The sequence below is a fragment of the Anomaloglossus baeobatrachus genome, chromosome 6, assembly GCF_048569485.1.
Source record: "Anomaloglossus baeobatrachus isolate aAnoBae1 chromosome 6, aAnoBae1.hap1, whole genome shotgun sequence".
Lineage (NCBI taxonomy): Eukaryota > Metazoa > Chordata > Amphibia > Anura > Aromobatidae > Anomaloglossus > Anomaloglossus baeobatrachus.
Window position 1 is genome coordinate 128,118,572 of NC_134358.1, and position 17,254 is coordinate 128,135,825.

General features: G+C 41.8%; 1 protein-coding gene across 1 annotated transcript in view; it reads right to left on the reverse strand.

Moving 5' to 3' along the window:
- CHD7 (chromodomain helicase DNA binding protein 7) overlaps positions 1-17,254 on the reverse strand; it is a 189,219-nt gene that overhangs the window by 2,883 nt on the left and 169,082 nt on the right. Inside the window, exons 18-35 of the mRNA XM_075353247.1 lie at positions 16,497-16,664; positions 14,536-14,715; positions 14,306-14,416; positions 14,020-14,225; positions 13,598-13,797; positions 12,977-13,136; positions 8,932-9,021; positions 8,250-8,353; positions 6,236-6,365; positions 6,083-6,155; positions 5,917-5,974; positions 5,346-5,571; positions 5,057-5,265; positions 4,263-4,940; positions 3,117-3,277; positions 2,025-2,252; positions 469-912; positions 48-269 (exon numbers count right to left, since the gene is read on the reverse strand). Of these exons, the coding sequence (XP_075209362.1) occupies positions 48-269; positions 469-912; positions 2,025-2,252; positions 3,117-3,277; positions 4,263-4,940; positions 5,057-5,265; positions 5,346-5,571; positions 5,917-5,974; positions 6,083-6,155; positions 6,236-6,365; positions 8,250-8,353; positions 8,932-9,021; positions 12,977-13,136; positions 13,598-13,797; positions 14,020-14,225; positions 14,306-14,416; positions 14,536-14,715; positions 16,497-16,664 (3,648 nt within the window). The remainder of the gene's footprint in view (positions 1-47; positions 270-468; positions 913-2,024; positions 2,253-3,116; positions 3,278-4,262; positions 4,941-5,056; positions 5,266-5,345; positions 5,572-5,916; positions 5,975-6,082; positions 6,156-6,235; positions 6,366-8,249; positions 8,354-8,931; positions 9,022-12,976; positions 13,137-13,597; positions 13,798-14,019; positions 14,226-14,305; positions 14,417-14,535; positions 14,716-16,496; positions 16,665-17,254) is intronic.

Below are 17,254 nucleotides of genomic sequence, written 5' to 3' on the forward strand. Positions count from 1 at the left end.
TTACATTAAGAGCTAGAATTTATATACTGGTGGTTTATTCTACTTACTGGTACATAACTTGGCATATCAACGGTGTACGTAGGATGCAATTTCAACCATTCAACCAAATCTTTATTTTTGGGCGCATCTTCCCCCACTAGTCTGGTCCCATCCTCCAAGTTAATAACAGGGATCCGGGTTTCTGGCTCCAGCTGCCCGGGAGATGGAATGTTTCTGGCTGGTGGTGTTTCAATGTCTTCCTCGTATGCTTTGGTCACATCAGTATCCTCCTTAAGAGATAAAAAAACCAAGTATGTTATTACTTGTAGGGGTTTTTTTTTTTCTTGCATTGTTTCTACTGGCCAAGAATATATAACTTCTAACAAATGCAAAAAGATAAAATTATTTAGTTCTTTATTGAAGCAAGCAATAAGCCACCTCGGTTGACTTGTTAACTAAGTATATCTGCAGTATGCCATGTTTGCTTACCGCAGATAAAGAACTCCTCTTGTTGCTCATAAACAAAAGATCGAGACCTTCCACATTTTTCCTCCTTCCCCTTCTCCTCTTCATTGGAGGCTCTCCATCTATTAAAGAACCGTTGAGAAGATGCCTGGTCGGTGTGCAAGAAAGACCTGCCTGCAGTCGCTCCATTTGAGTTTTGAAGGCATCAGGGACAGGGGTGGATGAATTAGGCAAGATAAACTTAGGAGTAAGAGATGCAAAATTTGAGGTAGAACTTGTTGCCTCCCTTGAGGCATTTGATAAATCCACAACAGTCTCTTGTCCATTTTCTGCCCCTACTTGGGTTCCACGCAGTTGAGCCACCATCTCCATAAGGTTTCTTCGTTTGGCAGCCCTTTCTGCTTCAACCTCAACTTTCCTTCTTCTCCGTCTGCGCTGACGTGGTACAGACAGGGTCAAGGCAGCATCCTAGAAGTAAACAGAAAACTGTCAATATTAAAAAAAAATAAAACATGGAAGTCCATATATGCTATATAGACAAAAATATTGTGACTTCCCACAGGAGCTTTTATGAACTCTTATTTAATATAGAAAAGCCTGAGTTGTCACACCATAGAAGAAGTTTTGATTACTCCAGAGTTCAGTAGTGGTGGCTTTACACCACTCAATCCATTACTTGGCATTGTGCTTGGTGATTTAAGGCTTGCATTTATCTGTTCGCACATGGAAATCAAACCCATGCCATGATGGTCTTTGCACGTAGGGTTTGTAAAGATGTTAGTGCCAGAAGGTTTAGACTATGCAATTATGGAGTCAGAAGAGTGTTGCCAACTTTTTTACCCTCTGCTCTTTGGTGATCCCACTCTAAAGCTTTGAATTGTCTCCACTTTTTTCCCAGGTTGCTGTAGTTCATAAACACCTCTACTTTTTAATACCACTCACTGATGATTTCAAAATTTCTTCCCTCCTAAATATTCCAAGATCTGGCTTGCAATGGTGGCATCCTATTACAGGACCACACTGATACCTGTCAGCTCTTTAGAATGACCTATACTTTCCAAAATGTATGTAATGGCAGGCGGCATGATTAGGGGATGGATTATATAAATCTGTGGCAATGTGACTGAATGAAAAACCTGATTTCAATGATTAGCAGATGTGTTACTACTTTGTCACTCGGGAACACTGTAAATGCGGAACTGTTACTGGGCTGCTGGAGATACAACACATCCAGGAGAGGTAAGATACGAGGTGGTTTAATTCAACGCGTTTCGAAGTGTAACCCCACTTCATCAGGAAATCCACCAGGCTTTACTTCTGGTTGTGGGATACACAACCCAATAAGGTGAGCACATTCCCTTATTACTTTTATTCCTTTTTACTGGGTAAGACCCTATTGCGCTCTTTTAATCCAGATTTTTATTACTTTTGTCCACATAGTATACTTGAAGGCCATAATACATGCACAAACATCACTATTATGTCACTTTGCCATCTAACATTGCAGGAAAAAACAAAAATCAAGAACATACACTACAACACATTACAATACCAGTTCACTGTCCGCGAGCATAACTTGCCTGAGACAGTTGTGGTGAAGCACTGATATCTTCACTTCCACTGAAGTTGCCCTGGGCCACCATGGAGAGCTCAGCGAAGCTTCTCTTCTGCAGCGGGCTGTCCAGGGCAGTTGGTGTGTACCCAGGGATGAGCCCCGGGAACTCAAACATCTGCCGCCTATTTACTGGCCACTTTCCTTTCAGCACAGTCTCACAGATGTTGTCTAATCGATTGATCATCACGCGATCCTGCATCATACCAAGAAAAGCACAAATGACAGAAGAAATTAACAAAATAAGTTGCACTCACTGTTTTCAGTTGTAACAAAGTCATTTCTACCTCCTCTTTTTTTTCCACTACTTTTTTGTTACCATTCATTTAACCTGTGTGAGTCTAAAAAGCCCTTTTAGCCTTGTGTATTCTGTGAGAGAAAAGAAGAAGTTACTGTGGGGGGTAAAATAGTAGGCAGTGTCTGCATATACGCCGGACTCCTACTGTTTGAGGGTGTAGAGCATTGTTTCTTAGAATCATCAGCTGGTGAGCAAAGAAAGAAACATCTGCTTCCAGTATCTAGCACTCGCCGGCGTTCTTCACAGCACACCGGCCTTTTCTGAGCGGATCCTCATTAGCGTCAATACTAATAAAGTTCAGCATTAGAAAGACTTCCCCAGAATCCTCAATCACTTAACTTGCTCCACAGCATAGCCCTCAATTTAAAAAAAAAATAAAAAAAAAATGGACATAAATCTTTTATTTTGAACCCTCCCCCTCCCAAATAATAAAGTGGCCTCACACGAAAATGCACAAACACATGCCCAACAGTTACTGTGTGGGACCCATTATGTCTCTATAGCATTTTTTTTTTTTAAGCAATTTAAGCAAAACCTCCCAAAACAGAGACACTGCTTAAAGACCACAACCAGAGCACAACAGCTGCTGCAAACCGCCTCCTTTCCACAGGAATAAGCCTATTAGTGTCTTGTTTTTATAACCAGATGGCCATGTCATGGTGATTAGGAAGCTTTTTTGCCTTATTATAATCTAAAACATACAGCGAGCACATCACAGCCATTTACTACAGAGTACATTGTATACTCCAAACTGCAACATACCTTGGGCCAGAAAGAAAAGGAAAATGTCCTCTCGCGGAGCATATGAAGTCCAGACTGATCACAATCTTCCAAGTAGAAAGCATCCCGAGTTTCGTCCCTGGCTGTACTCAGGGACGCGTTGCTTTCTTCATCAAAGTTTTTATCTTGAGAGGTTATTCCAGCTGAAACAATAACAGATTACTAAATATAGAGGGGAAAAATAAAAATCTATATATAAACAATGGAAAATAGGAGCTCAGAGGTGGCCGGACAACCACTGGCTGATCCGGGATCTCATGACAAGACATTCTCTATTGTGGCTACAGACCAGGTCGACCAAAAATTCTATAACAACGGTTACCACTTTCAGAAACCGTTACACTGCATTGAAATTAAGGGACAAGCGTATATACACTTCATACCAATACAGTGTATTTTCACCTATTAATAGGACTGTGCTGCCAAACCTCAATCTATGGACAAGTAATAAAAGGGGATTTTCATGGGGAAAATTCAAATAGCTGAGCGCAGGGATAAATCGCACTTAACTCTCCCTCACCGGGTCCAGTGCTGGCTGCTCTTGGTGCCTGGTATTGGCTGCAGTAGCTTGACAGCAGCCAATCAGTGAGCTCAGTGGCACTGATCGCGGAGATGGAATGTTTAAGTCAGTCACTTATTGGCTGCAGCTAACATCAGATCCCCAGGCGTAAATTGAATTTGATTTATTTATTTTTTAAAATAATCTGCACGAGGGACTTGGATTTTCTGAAAGGGGACATCCCCTTTAACGTGTTTTTTTGGAAGAAAGTAGCTATGTTTTGCAAGTCATGGCCAATGAGCTTAATTGAATTCAGTCTGCATTTTCCATTATTTTGTATTTTTGTCATTCAAAATAAAAAAGTGACAACTCCTCGTAAGCTCCATTTTGTAGTTCTTTGGAAAAAGGCTTCAAGAACAGAGGCTTTAGTTAAGAAATTTAAGAGCAGGTCGACACTAGAAATTCATTAGGAAGTCTAATTCCTACCACTTTTTATACTGGCAATGGAAAACAGATGGGTCGCTCCACATAAAACAGGCAGGTAGGTTAAAACTGTTAAAGTGACATGGGACCACTGTAAAATGGCAGTATACTAAACCAAGAAATAAGTTATGAAACTTGAGAAATACCTTCTGCTTGAGAGGACTCCTCCGACTTGTCATCGTCATCATCCAATTTTTCATCATCTTCTTCAGAGCCCTTCTCAGAATTGGATTTTGGATCAACATCTGGAATCATATCTCCATCCTTAATCTCATTTTTAATAGGTACAGGTTCAGGATCACTTTCCTGTTTTATAGGCTTCTCATCAGACTCCACTGGCTCCTCTTCTTTAACCTCTGCTTCTTCTTTTACTTCAGCATCCTCAGTCTTTTCAGACTTTACATCCTCCAGCTCTCCAGCTTTCTCGTCCCGTACTGGAGTGGAGGGCATTATGGGTGGTGTATCACTATAACTAGATCCAGGTGGTAAAAGGATGGGCATGTTGGGATGTGCATTTCCTCCTCTGTTCTGAGCGAAATTCCTATGTGCCTCCAGAAAACAGAGTTCTGGATCATTGAGGATATGATAGTCTGTCCTACTAACGCCATGTTTTGCAGCACCAATCAGTAAGTCTCTATCATGTTTCCCAGACTCCCACCACTCTGGTAAGTCAAGGCTTGGTTGGCATAATTTAAGCCGTTCATTCAACTGGGGGTTATGAAGAACTTGTTCCCTTATTTTGCGCAGAAGTTCAATTCGGTAGAGTGTTCTAGACGCGCGCTCCTCAGTTATAGGCTCAATCAGCATAGAAAGGTCACAAAAATCTGTCAAACACAGAAAAATTGTAGAGAGAAAAAAAAAGTTAAAAGAAGATAACCAAAGTCATAAGCCAAAGCTTTGAAACATTACTGTTCCCAAAGTTACAAACCAAGTTACATACCATCTTCAGGCTTACTGGACATGCGACACACTCGTCTGCACATTGCCACAAAGCAGTTGAAATACTTCTCCAAGCTCTCATCAGATTTCTTATCTAAGCGGGCAAAAGCTCTAAACTGGTTCCAGTCAAACTTCTGTTTAGCTGTGTCAACAATCACTCCAAAAGTGGACACCACTCTATAGAAGTCAGCCTCTTCCCGTCTCGTCCACCTTCACAAAATAGAAGCGGTGTTAGTATTCATCCATTGGCATTAAAACTAAAGAAAGATCTACAAAGCGTAAGGACTCACTTTTGCCTACGCTCAGTGATAATTGCTTCCCTTTCTGCTTCCAGGGCTCTTACTTCTTCCCGAGGCCGTCTTCTTCTACGATCAGTCTTCATTTGTGCTTCTTGCCTCATTTGTTGTCGCTTGTAGCTGCGTTGATAGGCAGTGATGAGCCGCCGCAGGCGAGTAGTGAGAGCAGAGGTGTGGGGCCAGTATAGTTTGCCCTCTGCACTGCCTTCACCACTCTTTTCTGCAAAAAGACCAGGTTGCATTAACCTTTACTGTTTCTATAGTTATTGAGTTATTATCCCCAAAGCATTCAACATGTTAAGCCTATCAAGACGTATTTGGACTATCATATCAACTTCAGACTTTTTGAATCATTCATGGGGCTGCATCACATACATGTACATAGACAAAATGCCAAAAATGACTAATTATTTGAACTTTAAAAAAAAATTAAAAATATTGTCAAAATAGTGCAGCAAGTTTTGTTTAGGAAGTTGGACCTCACATTCACATCCAGTGAGGATAACAATTAGCATGGATATTGATCAAACAGATGCGGCAACAATACAAAATGGGCATTTCTTACCCTGCATGTCCACATCCATGCACTCTTCCTTATCCTCTAAGGGAGAGTTGGCAAACTCCTAAAAACAGAAAACAAAAAAGCGTTGTGATGATTGACTTTACAGGGACTTTCTGCCCAAGTTATCAAAAAAAATTCCATATGTTGGGAAGTAACTCTCTGTCCTTACATCAATGTCATCTTTAAACTGAAGCCTTGTGGGCTTGTATTCTGGATCTTCATCCTCTCGGTCAAAGTCCCCTCTGTCAAAGAAGAAAAAAAAGTGTTACCACCAATACCATCATTTATGGTTATAGCAAATATTACCTAAATTGTAACATACCCGTCTCCGCCATCTGCCAGCATATCTGTCCCCCTCTGCTCCGCAGCAATTGCTTTAGCGTCAGGCATTCCAACTCTTTCCAGGAAGCACAGAGTCGAGTCGGCCCGCATGGAATTGTACTTCTCGTACCCTATACAGAAGTATTATATATTTCAGGCAACGTAATGGAAAGACTAGACTAGGAAAAAGCCTCAGACTTCATCGGATGTATGGAGGGCAAAGTATTATGCCTTTTATACAAATGGTTTACACCTGATCTGAACTGTGGTTTAGCCATTACCTCTAGATTCTAGTAACACAAAGAAAGGAAAAAGGACTAAGTAGCCATCAATTACAGGAAGAACATGGTCTATATATTTGATTCTCATCTACAACAGGAAGAGAACAGTAGGTTAATGATTTCTTTCACATTGTCTACATCACATGGCCCACCCTTTATTCTAATCCATTGTTTGCCTTCCTTCGGCGGAGCTGCGGCCTAAATTTTTAACTGCTCTTCTTCCCTCCCCACTCACTCAGCCAACGTGGGTTATATGAAAGGCCATCGAACCTGTCTTATTAGGTTTCATGTGATGTATGTCAGAAAGATGACACTGTTCCCTCTACGGTTTTAACACACTTGTTTTGCTTTTTTTAACCGGCTGAACTGACTAGATAGAAAATGGCAGATCCCAACAGTGCACGGCAGGAGAATGATTTTAGATCTGACTAGCCTCAGCTGAGACCCCCATTTACGAGAGGAGCACGAGGCTGCCGTACATAGGCAGAACAGCACAATTCAATTAGGATTTGTACTACAACACACTTCTCCTAACTGCTGTAGAGCCTGGAGCCAAACTGTAATCATGAAAGGTTTTATAAGCCATCATTCTCCCCTTTAGTCAGGCCATGCTGCTGAGAATACGCCTGCGACCTCCAGAGAATTGGGATTATAATCAGGAATCGCTCACTGTATATATCATGCCAGCTCTGCATCCCCGAGCCTTTCAAAGTTAACAAGGCTGCATCCCACTCAAGGGAGCTGGGAGTTCTCGGCGCTGACATTTGTGAAATATTGCTTGGAACAAAGCCCAGGAGGCACTTGTACAGATTAATAGCAGAGGTTAAGCCCACCATCCACTTTGACACTGGTTGGCAGAGTTAGCAAGAAAAGCAGTGCTAGAAGCTAAGTTTATGGAGATCTATAGCGCCGCTCGGCCATTATTACTACAAATATGGATTTACTTTATTTATAGATGAGTGTTAAATATTTTCATTCCCCGCCCACGTCTTGGACGTCGCGCAAAAAAAAGTGGAGTATTTTTCAGATCTTCGCTAACTCTTTGAAAAATGTGATAAAGTCAATGGAGAGTATAACCGGCTGTTGTGTACGGGGCTTTTACACCGGGCTTGTTTTTTTCAAACAATTTCTTTAAAATGCTAGACAAGAAATGGGATTCTCTGGCGAAATAGTTTCCATTTTTTGCAAACGATGTTCTAAGACAGTGGTCCTCAACCTTTTTTTTCCTTAAGAGTCACATTTAGCTCTGAGAAAGTGTCATGAGACACATCCAAAGCCCCCAATACGTGTAATGACAGATAAAGCTTCCCCATAAAAATCCCATCGAGGCAGGATCCTTACATCCAGGGATTCCGATCTATCCCCCATTTAGCAATCACAAATACGCCCACCACACCATTGCATCCAGCTTCAAGCATCTCCTCTATCAGGCAAAATCATCCTTGCTCAAGCTTAACATTTTTTTTCTTAATCCATAGTACCAGTATACTGTATACGCATCCAGATCCTATCTTCTATGTGTGGTACTGACAAAAGTTATCATCTGGAGACCTGTGAGCCACACACCATGGTCCCGCGAGCCACACACCATGGTCCCGCGAGCCACACACCATGGTCCATGGCCACAGGTTGGGGACCCTTGTTCTAAGAGATCAAGATCCAACATGTCCATCATGAAGTATAGAGACCCATAATCCTAAGCATGAGCCAAGAGAAGTTTAAAACAAGACATACCGTGCTTGAAGACACCAATTAGAAGAGATTTATCAGCTTCATTGTCCCACCAGTCTGTAGGAACTTCTGCGTGGAATGGCTCTGGTATCCACACGTCTACTTCACTGTAAAAGACACAAGACGTCAAATTTCACGAATGATGATAAACACAGCAAACTTGGTTCAATCAATATTAGGGGAAAAGTGTTATAGGGAAAAAAATGGTGCAACATCAAAGCAAATGAGCTAGTGGGGTGGGGGGAGGAGTTGGTGACCGAATTAACTAATCATCAGTCCAGTGGTTGGAAATCACTAAAGTAAACAGTGGTGGAGGTGTAGACCGTGTGCCCGCATATTCCTGCCAGTCTGTACAGATCCAGCTCTATTCAACATCTCCACTAGTTTTTCCTAAATGACCGCGTCACTCATTACCGATCTGAAGTGAAGGATCCAAATATGACCGCTCTAATTTTAGCCTTGGAAAAAGACCAATATTTCTATTTGATAAACAGTCAGACATGGAACCCCTACAAAGTGCAATAAACACTTGTATTCACGGCATCAATTTATACCCAGCTGGCAAAGGGTTAATGCAAACGGAGAAGAGAAAAATCAAGAATGTAGGAGGCGTAGGAGCATAATTGGTAACAGCAGGTACAGACCTTGCTCTTCTGTGACAAGGACAAGCAGTATATTCACTAACCTTGAGTCAGCACCCTCTAAGATTTTGTCAGCTTGGTCCCCTATCACTTCTTGCCTGAGATAGTACAGCATGCGGACACGCAGCAGGACCCTGGAGAGGAGGAGAAGAGAGGGGGTGAGGGGAGAAATTCTTAACTTCAGAATTGTTTGCCAACAGTGGCTTTTGGCAGCTGCTGCTGTTCATCCATCATCCTGCCAAGGCTGATTAGCCATGCTGTATGGTAGGCTTGAAGCGTGACAGATGGTGGCATATAATCACCTCTGTGTGGTGCTTTCTGCTGGCTTCCAACGGGCCTGCCTGGCAACCGCTCACGCTGCACAGGGAGGGAGCAGGCTGGGCCCAACCCAGGCGCATTACATTTAGTCCTACCTAGTGCAGCTTGTGAAGTTCAGACACGTACTGCACCGCTGCCTCTGAAGTACTGGAGCAAGTTTGTAAACAACCGAGCAGATGGCTTTCAGTAACTGTTCTGCTTCATTATCTCATAAAATTTCCTCAGCTGCTGCCTTAATACCATTTTTGGAAGCACATCAGAAGTTGCAAGGATAAACGAGATCTATAATCTGTTTTTTTTTTTTCCCCCCTCCTGTCTTTTTTTAAACCACTGAACAATAAACCCTCACAATGGGATGGTGGGTTTTTCGGATTATATAACTATTTGTTTTCTGTAAGAAAGCCAGTTTTATAGAGCTATAACCACTTGCAGCCCGCTCCTTGCAGGAAGTCCGCACAGCCTGCCAAGGTTTAACTATACGTCGCACGGGGAAACGGCAATGTCACTTTGCAGGTGAACTTCAGGCGTTCCTTCAAGCAAAACCAGTCAAGACTAAACTTCATTAGCTGAACCCTTGCCAGGCCTTAGAGGTTCACGGTGGGCGTATTCCAGGCACGGGGAGAGGATGGGCGAGATCAGCGACGTCATCCACCTCGAGCACCAGAGGGACTCTGCAACCCACAGATGAGGAAACGGGAGAACCAAATTCTCCTCAGAGTTTACATTAAACAGTATTCTGCTGAGTACACATTGTGTTGCAATTTGCTCCAGGCAAATTCAGCAAAATGGCACAAATATTTAATAAATTAAAAAAAAAAATGAATGCATCACCGCCTACACAGCCTGCCGCCATATGATCCTCCCAGCCTCCTCTTTTCCCCTTCCGCCATTACATGATCCTTCAGAATAATAATTCTAGGCCAAGTATTCCAGCTGGACAAGGTCTTGGACAGCATCGTGCACAATGACGCTACAGCAAACATCACCCAAGTGCCCACACAATGTAGGGACATCGGTCAGAGGCCGTGTCCAACAAAAAACCAGGGCCTGGAGTGGAGAGACCGAAGAGGATGTGTGCGACATGGGACGGGCAAAAGATGATGTCCCGCAGATCAGACAGTGGAATAGAGGAGCGTGTATATTATATTATAATATATATATTATATATATTTTATACATACACATGTTTATCATGCTCCAGGATCTAGAACACCAATGTCTGGCCTGCAGATAGATTTTTCGCCCATGATGCTATTCTGCATTCTGTATAGAGGGCCCATTAATTCTGTATGGAGAACTATATGGGGCCCATTTTTGTATAGAGGGCTAAGCGAGGCCCATTATTCTGTATAGAGGGCTAAGCGAGGCCCATTATTCTGTATGGAGGCCTAAGCGAGGCCCATTATTCTGTATGGAGTGCTAAGCGAGGCCCATTATTCTGTATGGAGGGCTAACCAAGGCCCATTATTCTGTATGGAGGGCTAAGCGAGGCCCATTATTCTGTATGGAGGGCTAAGCGAGGCCCATTATTCTGTATGGAGGGCTAAGCGAGGCCCATTATTCTGTATGGAGGGCTAAGCGAGGCCCATTATTCTGTATGGAGGGCTATGCGAGGCCCATTATTCTGTATAGAGGGCTAAGCGAGGCCCATTATTCTGTATGGAGGCCTAAGCGAGGCCCATTATTCTGTATGGAGGGCTAAGCGAGGCCCATTATTCTGTATGGAGGGCTAAGCGAGGCCCATTATTCTGTATGGAGGGCTAACCAAGGCCCATTATTCTGTATGGAGGGCTAACCAAGGCCCATTATTCTGTATGGAGGGCTAAGCGAGGCCCATTATTCTGTATGGAGGGCTAACTGAGGCCCATTCTGTATGGAGGGCTAACCAAGGCCCATTATTCTGTATGGAGGGCTAAGCGAGGCCCATTATTCTGTATGGAGGGCTAAGCGAGGCCCATTATTCTGTATGGAGGGCTATGCGAGGCCCATTATTCTGTATGGAGGGCTATGCGAGGCCCATTATTCTGTATGTAGGGCTATGCGGGGCACATTATTCTGCATGGACGACTATGTGGGGCCCGGTACTTTGTCCAGCTTTTGAAATTTTGGCCTTCTGTGTGTTTGAATTAGACATCCCTGGTCTACAGAGTATAATAAGGAACATTAAATTCCCCAAAAAATAACCTTGTTGCAAATCTAAATTTCCTGTAAAAGCCACACGATTTGCAACATTTCAATATTGACAAATCCACTTATTTTAGCACTAATACAGTATGAAAAATCCATTTGGAGGCTTTCTATGCAAACAGGTCATACTCAACCAGGAGTTTTATTAAAAATGCATACAAGAAATAAAAGTTGATGCATTATAAGAACTCTACTTGTCTATATAGTAATAAACATTGCTACAGGAACGACCAGAACGACGCCCTGCTTCACTTGGTAATCACAGTTATTGGGACTCTACAGCTTGGAGTCTGGTGCTCGCTGGCTACATAATTAATAGCTAGATGCATTATTTCAGAGACTAGTGGTTAGCCAGATGTTGAGGAGATTCTGCTTGAATGCAGGTCTGTGGGTTATGGCTGACTCATTTATCTATGCCGACTCACTAGGTGGTATTGCGCAGCATAAGCCATCCGTGGGCCTTGAGCTGAAACGTCATCTCTCGGCAGGTGGCAGTCCTTTGGACAATACTTGTTAAAGTTAATGAGGTGATGGACGCCCTTGCTGCAGCATTCAATAGGTCTCAAAATGAGCGTAAAAATGTCACCTACAAAACCCGCTATAGGTTACAGCAGTGGGACGTGCGTTCTCAGAAGGGAAATTCGTTCTCACCACCTCTCTTCAGCAAATGCAATTCAGAAATTCACAAGGACACAAAATTGTATATTGGAAATGGAAGTTAATATCACACAGACATTTTCTGCCACAGGAGATCTGGAACTTGGTTGCTCGCTATGGGAAACCAATCCACTTTTTGTTAATTCCCCCAAATTCGATCAGTTTAACTACATTCCTCAATACCACCAACTAAAATGACCTCTATGCCTCTACATAATTAATAACATATATAATTATATATATATATATATATATATATATATATATATACATACATATACACACACACACACACACACACATGTGCACACATACTGTAAACACACGCTATTATAATATGATAAATAATTATATATATATATATACACATATATATATATATATATATATATATATATATATATACACACACACACACACACATGTGCACACACATACTGTAAACACACACACTATATTAATATGATAAATAATATTTATATATTATATATAATGTACTGTATATATATCAATACTTCTTTATCTATCAGTATTTTAGGAGCAAATTTCTAACATAAGCTCAAAATAGAAGTTGTATTGGAATCTGTTGGAGGCTAATAAGCCATGTTTCCTATTATAGATTTGTTAACTGGGGGTTACCCATTCATGACATCAGGTGCACATTAAAAATTGCATTATCACTTTAACCCCATGTAATCAGGGCTCAAGAATAAAGTGTGACATTGAGGCAGCTATACTCCGCAGTCTTAAAAACCAGATTTAAAACCTAAAAGTGTGAAACCAATGAACTGAGTTTTCACACACGCCATCACAGGAGCTCTGTTCTTTGACCACAGAAAGGTCAGTGTTCGGCGCAGAGTGTGAATCACTGCCGTCTGCCTCTGGTGTGTGGTCACACCTTAGAAGAAAGCCACTTTCACTACTTACTTGTTACAGTGATGCTTCAGATGCTTTTTGTAGCTATCCTCCTGAAACAAGGCGTCTGGGTTACAGCTTTGGAGCCAGTCGGCGTGTTTGAGCACAGGCTGGGAGTTCTGGCTTTTCACCTTCTTTCCTTTCCGTCCTCTGGGTACTGGGGCAGAAAGACCTACGCAAAGGGAAAAAAAGTCATCACGATGTGCGCCTCTATATGAACATAACAGAGTATGCGTCTAAAAACAGAATATATATTACAAAACAATATAGAGATCAATATATATATTATATAGGAGAGGAAATATTTCAGTGCATTGCTTCCTGAACTATTAAGGCATAAAAATAAGGAAAAAGAAAATAAGAACTACAAGTATTGGTCGCAGTATGGACAGGAAGGGCTGCAGGCATGAATATGTATGAGTGTAGCACTAGATGTGCAATTCGCATGCAGATTAGATGTGGTCACTCGTTAGCTGCCTGCCTTGTAGCCAAGCAACACCAAGATTTTAATTTTTTTCCCATTTCTATTAATGTCGTTATTTAATAGAGGATTATTCCAATTTTTTTTCATAAATGGTTTAAACACAAGTTCCCATAATGGGTTAACACATCCGCTAGCTTTGTGTGACATACCAGAGTGGTTCACCAGCGCACGTGTCTGCCCATCCTCTGTTGGTGTAATGAGGTCCCAGATGAAACTTTTAATGTTCTCATCCCCTCGGTAATGGTTCAGACAGTAGACCAGAATGGTACGGCAGATGGTTTCCACATCTTGTTCGGAAAGCTGACGCTTGAAGCGGCCGTGGGAAAGAATATCCGTCCAGCGGCCCCACCTACCACAGAAATGAGAAGGTTCATACTGTGTGCCAAAGGACAAACTGCAATGAGAGCTCTATAAGAATTCAGATGTCTAATAGGTGATGACATGTGAGCTCAGAATTACATCTCTCATCAAGCAAGTGGTGAAAAGCACATGTTCAATAGTTCTGCTTAGCCCTTGTCACATATAGCATCATGTGGACACATACAGCACAGCTCAGAGGCCGAGCACATACCCATAGACCAGTAGATTCTTCTCAACTCTGAAGCATTCACTTCTTGCATAGCCCTGAGACTTGTCCTGAGGACGGCGGGGTTTGATGTTGGGTCTTTCCTCAGCATCACTTTCCAAGTCAGAAAATTCCATGAGTTCATCTTCTTTTACTGCGCTGTAAAGCCTGGTTTGCTTCCTTACGCGTGGGGTATCAATTACCAGGGTGTTCTACGAGGAGAACCAGAGCACAAATGAAGAATTTCAACTAATCATGTACCCTTTACACTAATGGATGTGTAGAAACTCACCCTTCCATTTAATACATCAAGATCGAGTTCGGCTTTCTTTGCCCATTTCTGCCAGAAATTAGGATCATCTAAAGATATATCTGTCCTGTTTCCAGAGGCAACAAAACTGGCCTAAAATAAACCCAAAAATAAAAAATGAAAACAGCCTATATAGCGCAAAAACATTCTAAACAAAAGCTTTTACCACATTGCACAGATATATGGGACCAACACATTATCTGGCAATATACCTTCGCAAAGGTTGAGCCTTTTCCTTCCGATTCTATAGTGATGGTGTGCGTTCTTCTGGAGAGAATTTGATCAATATCCTCTTCACAGAACTTGGAGCCTTCGTCTTCTTCATCCATCAGGGCACCATATGCCCCCTTTCGCAGTAGGTCTTCTATTTCCTTCTTAGAAAGCTGTTGTACCTGCAGGTAGTAAGAGGAGAAACATTTAGTTATGCTCTAAATGCAAAGTAGTTCATTTGTTATGCACTTTGCAGATCATGTAGACAATTAGCGAACAATTTCATGATAGTGAAGCTTATTAGTTTTTGTAACACCTTTATTTTACAACTTATTAAGCACAAAGACACTTTGGCAACCTGCAAATGTGCTTCTAAGCTCCTCATAGACTCAAACACACTGCACATACAGAGACATATATACGCGTGTATATATTCTACATATAACACATTATATATACACACATGCATACTGTATTATATATATAATTATATACACACACACAAACACACAGTAACTCAAGCACCACAATACAAATATTAAGTAACAATAGACAAACAAGAAACAAGGGGAAGCAATAGACTTAAGAAAGGTAAGAGGGTAGATCCAGGCAACTACCGTCCAGTAAGCCTGACATCAGTAGTATGCAAAGTTTTTGAGGGCATTTTAAGGGATGACATGCAAAAATATATTGCAGAAAATAATATAACTGACAGACAGCATGGATTCATGAAAGATAAGTCGTGTCTAACCAACCTGTTGGGGTTTTATGAGGGGGTAAGTGCAAACCTGGATATTGGTAATGCAGCTGATGTGATTTATGTGGACTTTGCAAAGACATTTGATACTGTACCCCATAATAGCCTTATACTAAAGCTCCAGAAGCAAGGACTAGGAAACTATATGCAACTGGGTAAGAAATTGGCTAAAAGATAGGAAACAAAGAGTAGTCATAAATGGTACATTCTCTAAATGGGCTATAGTCAGCAGTGGGGTGCCGCAGGGATCTGTGCTTGGACCGATTCTTTTTAATCTCTTTATTAATGACCTTGTGGATGGGATTGATAGTAAAGTGTCAGTCTTTGCTGATGACACCAAACTATGTAGGATATTAAAAACTGACCTTGATAGTACAATATTACAAAAAGATCTGGATAAGATGTCAGAATGGGCAGATACTTGGCAAATGAGATTTAATGTTGATAAATGTAAAGTAATGCACCTAGGACGGAGTAATCCTATAACTAAATATACATTAAATGGAAGTAAACTTGGGACTACAGATCAGGAGAAGGATTTAGGGATTCTTATTACAAATAAGCTGAGCAGCAGCACTCAATGTCAAGCAGCAGCTGCTAAAGCAAACAAGATTCTAGGGTGTATAAAAAAAGAGAGATTAGATCCCGTGATCCCAACGTATTGTTACACCTCTATAAATCACTTGTAAGGCCACATCTGGAATATGGGATCCAGTTTTGGGCTCCACATTTTAAAAAGGGCATTCAGAAGTTAAAGTCAGTTCAAAGGCAGGCAACTAGACTACTACAAGGAATGGAAGCCTCACATATGACGACAGGTTGAAAAAGTTAGATATGTTTAGCTTAGAAAAAAGACGTCTCAGAGGAGATCTCATTTATATGTATAAATACATGTGGTCAATATAAAGAACTGGCACATTACTTATTTCTTCCAAAGACAATACTAAGGACCAGGGGATACTCACTGCGAGTGGAAGAAAAGCGATTCCGACAGCTAAATAGGAAAGGGTTCTTTACAGTTAGAGCAGTCAGACTGTGGAATGCCCTATAGCAAGAGGTAGTAATGGCAGATACTATAACAGCTTTTAAAAAAGGGCTGGATAATTTCCTCAGTACACACAACATTGTTGGTTATAAATGACTTTGTGACCAGGTGTAGAACTGGTGGAGGAAGGTTTTTTCAACCTTAGTAACTATGTAACTTACCCCATTAGTAGCATTCTCGCGACCGCTCATTGATTGTAATACGGCCTTGTCCAAGCCAAGTTTAAGACTGGCCTTATCAAACATTTCACGCTCGTAAGAGTTCCTTGTGATCAATCTATAAATTTTAACAGATTTGCTCTGCCCTATACGGTGGCATCGCGCTTGTGCCTAAACAAAAGTAACACAATTACAAAACATCTCAGGATCTGCATATTTATAGCCACTAACAGCATTGTTCAAAGTTCAACATAGTCAATATTGGTGTCAACAATTCTAGGTCTCAGATACAATAGAGGAACACTGGAATTTTCCTGAATATTTTGAAGCTGCCATCTTGCCTGCCCTCTCCATACACAGGAGCGCTCTCATGGTGGAGCGCTGTCTTGCTCCACCGAGAGTGGCTTATCTCGCTAACTACAAAATAGTCAGCAATCCTTGACTTAATCTGTCGGTCGGACCCCCATATATATTAGTCCGTCAGCCAATATCTGCAGGTTTGGCCGACAGTCTCATATCTATGGGAGCCATAAGAATTACATTAAGGCTATGTGCGCATGTGTGCACTCTGCACCGCACACAAAAGGTCGGCTTCAGAGCGCAGCTGCAAAGCTCCATTCTGAAGCGCCTGGTGCCTGCAGAATTCGTGTGCTCTGCATGCTGCCTCTCCCTATAGACAGCATGCAAAGCGCACGAAAGTAGTGAGATGTCACTTCTTAGAACGCACACTTCGGGCAGCAGCCGAATCGCTGCGCTCTAAT